The following is a 12,912-nucleotide window of genomic DNA, read 5'->3' on the forward strand; positions in this document are numbered from 1 at the left end:
TTTCTTTGTTTCACGCTAAATGATTAAAATGGAACTTAGAGTAATTTAGAAAAACCAAGCACCATTACATGATATTGACATAACAACACCGTGGGCTCGGAAGTGGCTGCAATTAAGCCATATGACTGATTTTGATAGCAATTTTATTTCTAATGACTAAATCCTTAAACAATGCCCAATGCTTTTTTTTGCAGGAAGGAGGCAGTTAGGGGCGAGGTCAAAACAATCATCCAAAATAGGGACCCGATTTTATGAATTAAGGTGGTGGGTACCGGTATATACCCCCTTCCCCCTCAGAGACCTGTTCAAATGCTCGGTACTGGGGGTCTGTAGCGGCAATTTCTGTAAACAAATATGTTTTTAGCATGCATGCAGATGGACAGTCCATTCATTTTTGTGATTTGGCTTTTAGTTTTGGAGATATTTGGGGACAAAATCTAAGATTTCACTTCCAGAGGTGGTAGGTACCGGGTAACACCACCCCTCCACCCTAAATCGGGTCCCGTGAGATGACAATTGTTTTGCCCTCGTTACTTAACTCCCAACATCCCACAATCCCACACCCCTCAATGTTATCTGCACATTAATTATCCCATGGTAAAACAGGATAAGGTGAGTATACGTCAACACTCAAAGTTGATTGTCATTACCTTTTGTTTATTAACACTTGACATTTCCTATTGTTGACTCCTTTGTCACTCCTGTGTCTTTTCTAATAGAAGAGGTGGAAAAGTTTGACTAAGTTTTTGGCAATGTTCTAACTGTAAATTTAGCCATCAACTTGAGCTTGGTATTCACTTGCGACAGAATCAGCCAGTTGGAATTAGAGTTTGAAACAGTTCATTCATAACTGTTGAGTGAAATCTGCTTGTCATAAGCGTAAGCATAAGCCAAGGAAAGAAAGCCTTTCAATCCTTTCAATTTCCAATGTGCGTCTGACTGTGATTCCAATTTATTTCTTCATAAGCTGCTTCCGACTATGCTTCTGCCTCTAACTCTGATTCTGTTGCAAGTGAAAACCTGAGGTTCTAGATGCCAAATTTGTTTCTAACTTACAATATCATCATATGCATCTTTGACAGCTGTAGCGGCAAGAACAAACAACAAGGGAACAGCGGTTGATTCTGGCTTTAATGCAGTAATGGCAGGGATAGACTGAAAGACAATAAATTACATCATTATAGGCCGTTTGCATAACGGCATCATTTGACAAATACTACCATAATGCTTTGTGAATATTCTTTTTGTATTTAAATTAGTATTCCCTCATGAGAATAGTAAGACAATTGGTGCAAATTAACCAAACAAAATAAAGTGCGCAAGGAAGTCTGGTAGTAGAGGTCAATGCCATTTTGCAAACATCCTGTTAAAATAAGAAAAATTAGAGTAAAAATAGACACGTGGTAGGGGTAATAGTGTGCTTTATGACCAACTGCCATGTGGTAGTCGACAATCCGCTGACTGTAAGTTGGCCGATCATTGTCTGTGTATCAGCCAACAAAAGGACTATTTCTATTGAAAATGACCCTGACTCATATACAAAAGAGCCCAGGAATGGAAACAAGATTGCATTGGCAACAGGTTACGCACGCAACCTGTGCTTCACTCACATAATCTAATCTTTTTATGGAAAAAGGATTACTATAATAATACATATAGATGCCATTCTTACCATAATTATAATCTGCAGTAAGAAATACATGTTTGCAATTCTTCTGAACTGCTCAAACAAGTTGATAGGCAAGAATGTGAGTAGTGTGTACTTTGATGTCCTGATGAAGTTGTCGGCATACTTGTACTGCTCGTTGTGTTCTCTGTTGTTGATCTGAAGAACACGACCAGCCTGTCCTGATGAAAGAAAGTAGAAAAAAATTAATTTCACAGTTCTACCGTCCTAATAACCCTTTTATGCTTGGGGGTAAACTGTGAAAATTATTAAGTTTTCCCAAATTATTCAGATCATGTGTCATTCCCTAGAGTATCATTTCTTTGTTGAATAATGTTTAACATGAGAAGACACATGAATATAGATACATCTCAAGCAAAGAATTTCAATTTCAAGAGAGTGACACCTGGTCTGAAATGGGAAAACATTGTGCAAAAAAGTAAATTGTTGTATTGGATTTCATAGTTCTAACCAAAAACATTTTAAGATTTTTGAATTATTTAGGGTTTGTTCAAATTGTGAACAATAAATTAAATAGGAGTCTGAAATATTATGATACAAAAATTTGAAAAGACTTTGCCTTTATGTATATATGGTTTCATGACAATTGCATAACATGTCCCGGTACATTTACAGTGTATACACTCAATTGAGGAATCGTTGTCGGGTTCAGAAACATATAACATAAAAGCTTTGACCAAAATGGCACATGGGAAATGACATAATTATATTATAATTTATTCATTTGCGCCATCCATGCAGTCGGTTTAGAATGCCAAACGCGTATTAAAAACAGTGGATGATGCCACGGGTTGCTGGTCACAGCATGCATCTAATTAACGTACTTCCCATGTGCCATTTCAGTCTCAGCTTTTAAGTTCTATGTTTCTGAACCCGACAACGATTCTTCAATTGAGTGTATATGAAAGTGTATCAGTACTTTAGCCATAAAATATTAACAGATTTAGTCTACATATTCGCAAATTAAACCTTAACTTAAACCGCTTTCAAAGACAACTTTTCTGGACAAGGAATCTTAACAAACTAAAGAAACCAAATCGTAATTGATGGTTTTAATTAATAAAAAGTATTGTGTATAATTTAGATTTACAAACAAAGAAATCTTAGATGTATTCTTGTACTGACCTCACCTAAACTGTGAGCTCAATATCAATACTAGAATAACACAAAACCCGTACTATAAATCATTAAAATGTTGTAAAACATCGTTGATCTGAGATGTCAATGATCTCAGTTCTTTTAAGACCTAGATTAAATAAATATATAAAATGCCTAAATAAATAAGGCTGAAAATTTTTAACTCAAAATCTCCATTAAGCGATGGCTTATCATCAAGTGACCTCAGCACTAAACCTCAGAATTTCAGCGAATTTTATACAATTTCACTCTCAATATAGGAGTAATCTCCACAAGTACTCCAATATTTAGAGCCCTTTCCAATTATAAATGTGAAAATAAAGTCTTTAAGATTGGATTATTAACCAAAATATTCTAATTTGAACCCGCCTCACAAACCTCAAACGAGCTTGAATAAGGAAATATGACTCCCAAATAAAGTCTTTCTAAGATTTCTAAGTATATTATAATAATGAAAATGCATTACCTTTTCGTGTACTTCTTCGTTTCGCTTTAGGCATTTTGTTTTTAGGATTAAAGCGAATTATTTTCTGCTAAAATAGAAGTGTTTCAGAATATTTTCGCCGAGTTGATAAACAGGAACTCGAAGCTGAGCTCACGGCATTTTTTTCCCCTTTCACTATAAGCTCTTCTCAGGACAGGAATACTATCTCTATAGAGATGTTGTGAGCATTTGCTCTAGCTTAGGTCGTTTTTTAGCTTGGTTTTTGAAGCATAAAGATTGTTTGGTTTTCAAGCACCGTTAGGACAGCGAAGAAAACGAACGAGCGTACACAGGAAGCCCAGCATCCACGGCAGTTATGAATATCCAGGTTTTGCAGTCGTTTTTGCATCGGAACAAATTTATAAACGCTTTATAGAAGAAACAGTTAAATAATAAAAAGAGAAGTAATTTTGAAATCCTTCTTTTCATCACCTATGCTGAATAAATATGTGATAAAAAAATAGTAGTACATGCGGCAACCGCTCAACCATGGTGTTTTTCCCTGTACAGACTTAATTAGTTGTCAAATTTTAAATTCATACTTCATGAATAAAATATAATTAAGCTTAGTGAGTATTCTAACTGCTACCAGCTTGATTCCCGTTTGTTTTTAGCGTGGAACATACTTATCTTATTCTTCGTTTGATGGCGGTTTCAACCTAGGGCGGGGCTTGTATGAGGAAGGGGGGAGGGGGCGGGTACAGAACAGTTAAGCGGCCACCGTCGGCGAATTTGCCACTGGCCGTTAAAACAAACACATGCACTTCTTTTTATTTTACATTATTCAGTGAAAATTTCTGAAAGGAGGCATTGAAATTATCGTCAAAGATTTTGGAAAGAAGATCTTTAGTCAACAATCCCATTTCCCATTACAAGTGACGTTACCAGTAAATTATTTGGTAACATTTTCATTTCCAAATTTAATTTCAGAGGTTCCACAAGTCTATTCACTAGTCAGGTGTCTGTGGTTACGCTTGATTTAGAAAGCGATGCTAGGTAGGCTTATGAATCAAATACAATAAATACTGCCGTAGAGCGGGCTAACAGGTGTCGTCTCTTATCGCTGTAGCTATGGTTTCGATAAACCAGATGTCCTTCCACTTCCCCGTCCCCCCGAAAGGATATATCTGTATTTTTCTCCATGCTATCATCATACAGCCAAAAGAGTTTCTTAGTGCTGGTTCTCTCCTTTGTAACATGCTTATCCTTATTCGCCGCGCGTCCTTTTTCCCTTCTCAAAAATCAGGCTTTTAAATTGGCAATTCGACATTACTTTAGACTCGGGAAACTAAGGAACTGTTCCCTGCTCTTCAACGAAAATAAAGTTGGCTTTTTAGCATCTTTTTTTTTTTTCTCCAGTAGTTTTTCCTACATCACCATTGTTTTTCATCATGACCACTTGACCACAATGATTGTTTGCGGTTAAGTTCAGCAAGTCGTAAATATTTTAAGACCGACGAAGATTTCAGTCTTTAGCTTGTGATTTCGGATGATAAAAGGTGAAAAAAGTATCGTATATTAATTTACACAGTTTTTAAAGTTTATGTAAAGCTACAGTAAATAGACCCTTTTAGCTTGGACGTAATGGTTTTCTATTTCTTCGGACCAAATGTTATTCCCTAGCCTGTATCCGATCATGGTGCACGAGATAACACATCAGATGCCAAGAGAATATTGCACATGCTTATGGACACAACTCAAACAACGAATCTTATTCTCCGAGAGAATGACACGTGGTCTGAAATGGGTAAACGTTACGCCCAATCAAATTGAAGAGGCGATTTAGATTTACAGTGGTTGAAGTTTTACATATCTATGGGAAGGTGTACACTAGATTTTTGTTATATCAGCTCAGGCTTCCCAGACTTAGTGCACAAGTAACAAGTTTTCACCACCCACGAATAAACAGCTAAAAGACTGCCCTCAGCATCCCATAATTCAAGATGGCCGCCGTATTAGTAAAAAAGGGATATTTGCGACAAGGGAGCACATTAAAATTTTGTTTGTGTAAGGAAGGTCATTGTTCTTGGTTGATCTATCTAGCGCGCGCAATCCATCTTGTGACAGGCGTTCCTCGTAGTGTTTTGGTTTCGGCCGATCCGAATGGCTTACGATCATGTAAGGAAGGGAATGACGAGTGTAATAGGACCTCCTTTTTTACACGTCGCTCCGCTCCTCGCAAAAATATTCGTCGGTTTTCGGAGTAAATTCGCTAGCCCGACTAAAGCAAAGAACGCCTGCCATGAAGTGTAGCGCGCGCGCGTAAACAAGAAATACAAGGAACGCTTGCTATATCTGAGAATACGTGCGATAAAATCGAAGATAAACCAACACAATCAAAATTTTAACGTGCTCCCTTGTTTGCGATAGAAAGAAAAATACAAGAGAGCCATTTTACAAACCTCGGGCATTTGAAAGGAAGTATCATACAATACAAAATTTAATTCATCTTTTTTCCCGCTGTAAGTCGCACTTTCCGCTGTGCGTTTCATTTATCAAAATGAATCAACATTTTTTTGCAAGGCAAAATTAAATTAAAAGTAAAGAAAAGTCAGTTCCGTCTTCGGAAGTCACCCATCTTGAAGACAATGGAAGTCGAAAGGATTAGGAAAATAATCGCTTTAATAATGCTAAAATGTTGCCAAATTGTCTGATTATTTTCTGCTTTTATTTACAGTCTTCGGTTTCTTTAAAGTGATTCCATAGTAACGGTAACGTTAGCCGGTTATATGGTACCGTTTATTAAGTTCCGTTTGTCATTACTGTGGTTTTTATTGAGTTCATATTCGCTTAAGAAACTACGACGAACGACAGTGTCAATGACCGTAACAGAATGATAAACACCAAAAAAATATTGAGTCCTGTGTTATGTTCTTAGTTCGTTCGTTTTGTTCTATCGATCTATAATCTCTAACTATATCTCTCTCTTATCTATCTCTCTCTATTTATTTCCTTCTTTCTGTCTTCTTTATTTATTTCGTTGTTCTTTCTTTCTTTCGTTCTTTCTCTTTCTTTCTTCTTTCATTTCGTTCTTTTCTTTCTTCTTTCGTGCTTTCGTTCTTTCTTTCTTTTCTTTCTGTTCTTTCTTTCTTTCTTTCTAACTTTTCATATCTTAATTTTTCTTGCCGAAACCAACGTTTCTATGATGACCCACGTTCCTATGGTCACGACTGGTTTGTATTGAGATCCTTTTCTGGGGGAGGGGGTAGGTAAAGTCATATTTCGATATTATCAGAACAGTTATCTTTTATCTCTTAAATTACCAAGATCATTTCTTTTAATTGCTTGATTTCATTTTTCACCGGAACATGACTTATTTATGACTTACAATGATTAACCAGTTTAGTATCCCTTATCCTAAAATTTATTCAGTTGCTATCCTTCATCCCTAAAAATATTACAGTGTCTGTTACCCCTTCGCATCCCTAAACTCACTTGGCATGCATTCTATGGCGTAGTAAAAACAATTTTACAACTTAGAAAGATTGAACTGGCTAATACTAGTAAAGCTACACTTGCATTCACAAGTTTTGCTGTGAATTTTGAGTCACGTCAGTTGCTACAGCAACGTTGTCGTAAACTTGACATACAGAACATCAAATTTTAGATCAGGTAGTCTTTTATGAAATCTTAATCCATTTTTTTCTGGTTAAAGAAATCTAAAAAGCATTATTCTGTACGAAGTATTCTTTAAATACAACTCTATGAGGAAGCTTCAAATATTAACTACTCCGTTTAAATGTTTTTAGCTACATATATATTTGTTTATTGTAGTCATGCCTGGTTCGTCTTTATGTTAATTTAAGAGACTTAGCTGTAATCTTCCTATTCTACTTACTTGGTATGTCTTGGATTTTTCTCTGTCGATGACTTGTAGTCCCTTGCATAGTGCTGGCATTTCTGGGTATCAGATTTCTAGATCTAACCCGTCAGGCAGTCGGTCAGAGTAAAACGATGAACGATGAACGGTTACACACATCCTATGAAAGAATTTACCATCAAATAAGGCATTGTAATGTTAATGTTAATTTATATATGCCATTATTATTGCGATAATTATAGATATATGCTGCTTTGTTTTATAAGCCAATCCGTTTCTAGGCTGGAATACCGTAATAAAATATAGTGAATTTGTAAAATTAAGAAGGCTGTCGAATGACGTCACTGTTTTCTGACAAATGGATTTCACATCCATAAATTACTAACATTTTTAACACGTAGCAATTTTCTCTGCAACTTATCTCTCAACAGCGTTGCGACACAAGTTGCAAGAGTGTTTACACGGTGCAACGGACAAGCAAGCAATTACTGCAACTTGTCTCGCAACATTTTTTTTCAAATATGCGCTGTAGGTTACACACTGTAATGCTCCTAGAACTTTAGCCTGCGTCACATCCGGAATTTTCTTCGGTATTTACGAAGAAAATTCCGGATGTGACGCAGGCTAATAGAACTTATGTCGCAACGCCGTTTAGTGACGAGTTGCAGAAAGAAATGTAGCCTCCTTCGCAGCCGTTCTTAGGGTCGTCACGCAACGTGGGGAGGGAAACGTTGCGTGACGACCCTAAGAACGACTGCGAAGGAGGCTAAAAGAAATGCTATGTGTAATCGCGCCTTAAGAAATGAGAATTTTCTTTCTTTCTCTCTCTCTTTATTCATACCATTTTTTCTTTGGATCTTTGGAATTAAAGAGAATTTAGTCAAACTGTTGAATAGTAGCATAAATCACCTAAATTAGATAAGTTATTCACTATTCAACAGTGTAACTAAATGCACTCTACCAAGTTACCAAGTACTGAGAAAAGTGAAAATTAATAGATAAAAAGATATAGATAAGTGAAACGTAGAGGAAAATATACACAAAATAAAAGTGAACGAATGAAGGAAAAGTGAAAGAAACTGAGAAAGATAACAATTAACAATTTAAAAAAATATTTTTTTAGGGGTTAGTTTTTAAATGGAAACTAATTCAAAAGCAATTATTATTATCTATTTTATGGCTTTCCTTGTCAAAGCATTAGAAAAGTTAATTTAATTTTAGAGCTCCTATGAATATTGGGATCCCTGTGTTAAATCACGTGACGCACTTCATGCAGTCCAGTGAAGTCCAATTAAAATGCTAAACTTTATACTTTTTGTTTTCTTATCGTTTATTTTCCATATTCCATTCATTCTAGATTTCATTTTCCATTTGTAATAGAAATTATTAGTCGTGGTGCAATGTTTTCCCATTATTTCACATCACGTGTCATTCTCTTCGGATACATGATTTGAGTTGTATCCATATTCATGCATCTTCCCATGTGCAACTGTTAAACAAAGAAATGACACTCTAGGGAATTAATGAGCTGTGATTAATGGAAAAACAGGTCTATCTGGCGGTTTTTCAAGTGAGTCTTTTCAAACTGATAGTTGATTAAATTCAACATTAAAAAATAACGTTACCATAGTGACGATAACATCATCAAACGTCAGGTTTCAATCAATAGCAATCAAACTAAAGATATAAAATGAAAATTTCAGCTGAAAACGGCTACGAGGTAATTTGAAAAATGTCCAAATTGTTTGCTTTTAGTTTCTGTTATATACGACAAAAAAATGTTGCGATTCTGAAAAAATATGAGTAAATTACATCATCAAACGTCAGGTTTCAATCAATAGCAATCAAACTAAAGATATAAAATGAAAATTTCAGCTGAAAACGGCTACGAGGTAATTTGAAAAATGTCCAAATTGTTTGCTTTTAGTTTCTGTTATATACCACAAAAAAAATGTTGCGATTCTAAAAAAAAATATGAGTAAATTATAGAAATAAAATTCTGTGATATTTTCAGCAACCTTTGAAAATACTCAGTGCAAATCAGAACCAGCCAACTTTTTTTAAACATGTTTAACCTGCTTTCTTTTTCGCTATGGAGATATCAGAAATAATCAACAAGTTTTGGTTTGAGGATTTGCGTTTATCAACTCGTTTCAGTTGTAATTTAAACCAAATAGAATATTTTGACTCTTTTTTGTCTTCTATTGCATAGATTATATATTTTTTGTAAACTTTATTATATTTTATCTCTTCATATGCTTTCTTATGGCCTCAATATAAACTAATGATTTTGCATTAATTGAGTGTATACCAATAAAGTCATTATTATTATTATTATTATTATTATTATTATCATTATTATTGATGAAGTTTTAACTTTGGCGTTACAACTAAATGTGAAAAAAAAAAAGATTAATGTTTTTTTAGTATCTTTCATGTACTTAAATGTAAAAGATTCAAGTAGCTAATCGTAAATTGCCTATATATAGCGAGATTTACGATGGAATTTGAGAAACATAATAAAGTTTACATTATTATTATTATTGATGAAGTTTTAACTTTGGCGCTATAACTAAATGTGAAAAAAAAAGGTTAATTTTTTTCTTCTTTACATATATTATTAGGAATTATTTTTACTAAATAGATTTTATGGTTATCAGCATTAGTAGATATATTTTTATTATAGTATATTTTTTCATTATTATTATTATTATTTTATAAACAAAACAAAACAAAAAAATATTATTATTATTATTATTATTATTATTATTATTATTATTATTATTAATATTATTAGAGTAACACTACAACACTAATAGCAAACACAAGGCTTTGGAGAACGAAATATCTATAATTTCTTAAAACGTTGGTTGGGGAAAAAAAAGGAAAAACAGAAAATGAAGCCTGAAAAATTTTCATTCCAGGTTTAAATAAATACTTAGAAGTTGAGATGAATCAATGTTGTTTACAGTTCTCGTATCGTCTATTTTAAAGCTTTAGGCGTGTTTAAGTTTAACAATAATAAAACGGAACTCAAACATACAAAGGCCTAGCAAACTTGAAGAATATAATGCTTAGCCTTTTGTTTGGATAACAAGCAGATAAATAACTTAAGTAGGGAAAGTTCGCATAGAGGGCAGTTTCTACTCGTGTAATTCTAAAATCCATACGAAACAGAACCGAAATAAAGAAATTTTCAAAACATTTATTTTACGAAAGGGATTCTAATTTATTTTGAATATCAAACGCTTAGCAACGTTTCAGATTATCATTGTTGTAATAAAAGAAAGGTTCGCCTTACCTACTGAAATAAAGATTTCTGTTTATCTGCTCTCATTTTATAGGAGTTCCAAGTCGTAGTGACAGCCTTGAAAGAGAGAGACACTTTGCATATCAGTTTTTCTTTCAAAGAAGATTATATATGATATTATACGTTCATTTTGTATGCTAATACGTGGACATTCATATATACGTAGCCAGACCAACAGCTAAGTGAGCCATAACTATCGATAGAAACATGACAGGTGTTATGCATTACAATAAACCAAATTACTCCGTCGTTTTTGTCATCTATATATTTATTCATATTTGAGGGTAATTTAGACTCTGCGTAGACTTTTTAAACACAATAAGTGTTTGAAAGTCTTAATTACCGTATGCTCTTAGTGTACACGTTTTTTTTTTATTTCTTTTTTTCTTGTTTTTAAATTACCGCAATAACCAATGCTAGTTAGGTAACGCTAGCTGAAAAGCATCTGCGCATATTCATATTCGAGTGCTAAGAAGGTGGAATATGAACGCTTGCAGTGAAAAATGCGCTTGACAAAATGCCAAAACTTTCACTTTTTAAAATCTTAAACTAATTCTTGCAACTTGTCTTTATTAACTCTACTAATGACCCCAAAACGCTTCGTATATGCTGCCGATAAAACTAGCTAAATGTGCTGAAAAGTGCTTACTCACCAATGATTTTGTATATTCGATAAAAACGCACATTTTTTTCTTTGCGCTATAACGCTCTTAAATGGTTGAAAAACATTCTGAATCCCACGCTTTTGCAGACGTTTTTTAATTCGTATCTACTCCGGCTTTGCTCGATCGGTTTTGTTGACCTCTGAATGATTACAAGTTGTAACGCACCTAATAGACTACTCGTGCACTCAAACATAAGACTTTCGCAGATTTTATGTACATATATCTATAATGCTGGGATATTGCCAGGATTAGTGATCAGTAATTTTATTTTGGTCTATGCAGAGTTAACACAAAAGGTGACGCATGCCTCTATCAAATGCAAATAAAGGAATAGACCTCCCATTTCAGACAACGTGTCATTCACCTGAAATAAGATTCAGATTCTTCTCATGCACAGCCGTTAAACAAAGAAATGATACTCTAGGGAATAACACGTGGTCTGAAATAGAAAATGCCAACAAGCTATACTCGTCGTTCTTTCGAAAGTGTGTGCGACTTTTGCAATATATCTTTAGATCAATTACAAAGGTCTGACTGTGAGTATAATAATAAGATGCAAAATGTAACCTCTTCCGATTGACTGACAAATAGACCTTTTCTGATAACTAAGCGAACATAGTGAAATGTGGTGTAGCTTGAGTGCAAACATCTTTTGTTTGTCGTTCCTCTTATGCCGTTTTGTTTATACCCACGCTAGTCAACGCTGTATGCATCTGATTCGTGTGTCAAGTTCCAAACGTAATGCCTATGTCTAGTCATTGCGAGTTTAACCATTTCCTACTAGTCAACTGTACTCCTACTACCTTGTAGTTTATAATAAAAGCGATAAATTACAAAACAAAAATTTGCAAAACACTAATTATCGTTGTATCTACACTCTTTGCTGTTCGAATGCGTTTTACAAGTTAATATGCTGGCCAAACCAAAACTAATAAATGGAGGTCTAAATCTGGTGAATAATGAGAAACTTTTGTTATTATATATCAACATGCTGATGCGCATGTATATTGTCCACTTTAGAAAATAGTTTAGGACTAGGAACGAGTCTTTAGAATTAATTTAGTTAAAAAATAAACACCATAACAAGAAAGAGTACATCGAAATTAGTAAATTTCTGGAATTCCAAGATTTTGGATTTTATCCCTTTTGTGTAGCAACCTCCCAAACCTCTCAAAAAATTGCTTATAGTTTAGCTGTTATTTAGCCAATCGAAGCCAAACTACAGAAACCTGTTCGTTTTGATGTGCTCTTTCTCGTCATGGAAATATTTTTTAATAAGCGGGATTAATTCATATCAATACCTTCTTTATACTCGTTCCCAGTCCTTCACTCGTTTTAAAAGTGGCCAATTACACATGAATACACGTTCCCAAGAAACTCGTAACTGAAGGAATTCTTCATTCGCTTTTGAATAAAGAATTAGACATCCAAGCAGAAGAAGTCTCCTTCTTGTGAATATTGTTCGTTGTCGGCTGCCACAAGCCTCGTAGGTGATGACACAGCCCGTGTTGTTAGGCCTGCAGCATTACGAGCCTCAACTAAGACATAGACAATGTCACCAGAAAATAAACCTTCACTTGGTCCGATGTCTAGGAAAAAGCTTGTTGTTATACCAACATCAATAAATGAGAGAATGTTAGTAACATTTGCTTGTCTGCCGGCAGCGACTTTGAATCCAGTAATGCTGGACTCGGTGTCATAAAACCCTGACCAATGAATGCGCATTGTTGAGTTGTAAAGATGACAACTGGAATGAATACCGTAGACATCGTGTGTTCGGTCAGGACTGACGATCACTACACCCTGGGA

General features: G+C 34.6%; 2 protein-coding genes across 2 annotated transcripts in view; both read right to left on the reverse strand.

Annotated features, from left to right (window-relative positions):
• Window positions 1-646: 646 nt before the first annotated feature.
• LOC148913945 (putative phospholipid-transporting ATPase IM) lies at window positions 647-3,768 on the reverse strand. The gene is made up of 4 exons (XM_089025636.1): window positions 3,291-3,768; window positions 1,673-1,848; window positions 1,057-1,155; window positions 647-712 (listed from the first exon to the last, which is right to left on the reverse strand). Exons 1-4 carry the CDS (start codon window positions 3,322-3,324, stop codon window positions 647-649), a joined length of 375 nt encoding a protein of 124 aa, XP_088881762.1. The 5' UTR covers window positions 3,325-3,768.
• Window positions 3,769-11,351: 7,583 nt separating this feature from the next.
• The window catches only part of LOC116293925 (uncharacterized), a 35,246-nt gene continuing 33,685 nt past the window's right edge, over window positions 11,352-12,912 (reverse strand). The window contains exon 10 of the mRNA XM_089037840.1: window positions 11,352-12,906. Within this exon, the coding sequence (XP_088893966.1) occupies window positions 12,523-12,906 (384 nt within the window). The 3' untranslated portion in view covers window positions 11,352-12,522. The remainder of the gene's footprint in view (window positions 12,907-12,912) is intronic.

The sequence above is a fragment of the Actinia tenebrosa genome, unplaced genomic scaffold (genome assembly GCF_029948245.1).
Source record: "Actinia tenebrosa isolate PJP-AT-01 unplaced genomic scaffold, QUT_ActTen_1.0 PGA_scaffold0__85_contigs__length_37466705, whole genome shotgun sequence".
Classification (NCBI taxonomy): domain Eukaryota; kingdom Metazoa; phylum Cnidaria; class Anthozoa; order Actiniaria; family Actiniidae; genus Actinia; species Actinia tenebrosa.

Coding starts and splice junctions, on each gene's coding strand:
- LOC148913945 (XM_089025636.1), bottom strand. CDS start 3,324: ATGCCTAAAGCGAAACGAAGAAGTACACGAAAAG. Junction 1,849..3,290: donor ACGAAGAAGTACACGAAAAG/GTAATGCATTTT, acceptor TTCTTTCATCAG/GACAGGCTGGTCGTGTTCTT. Junction 1,156..1,672: donor TACTGCAGATTATAATTATG/GTAAGAATGGCA, acceptor ATTGTCTTTCAG/TCTATCCCTGCCATTACTGC.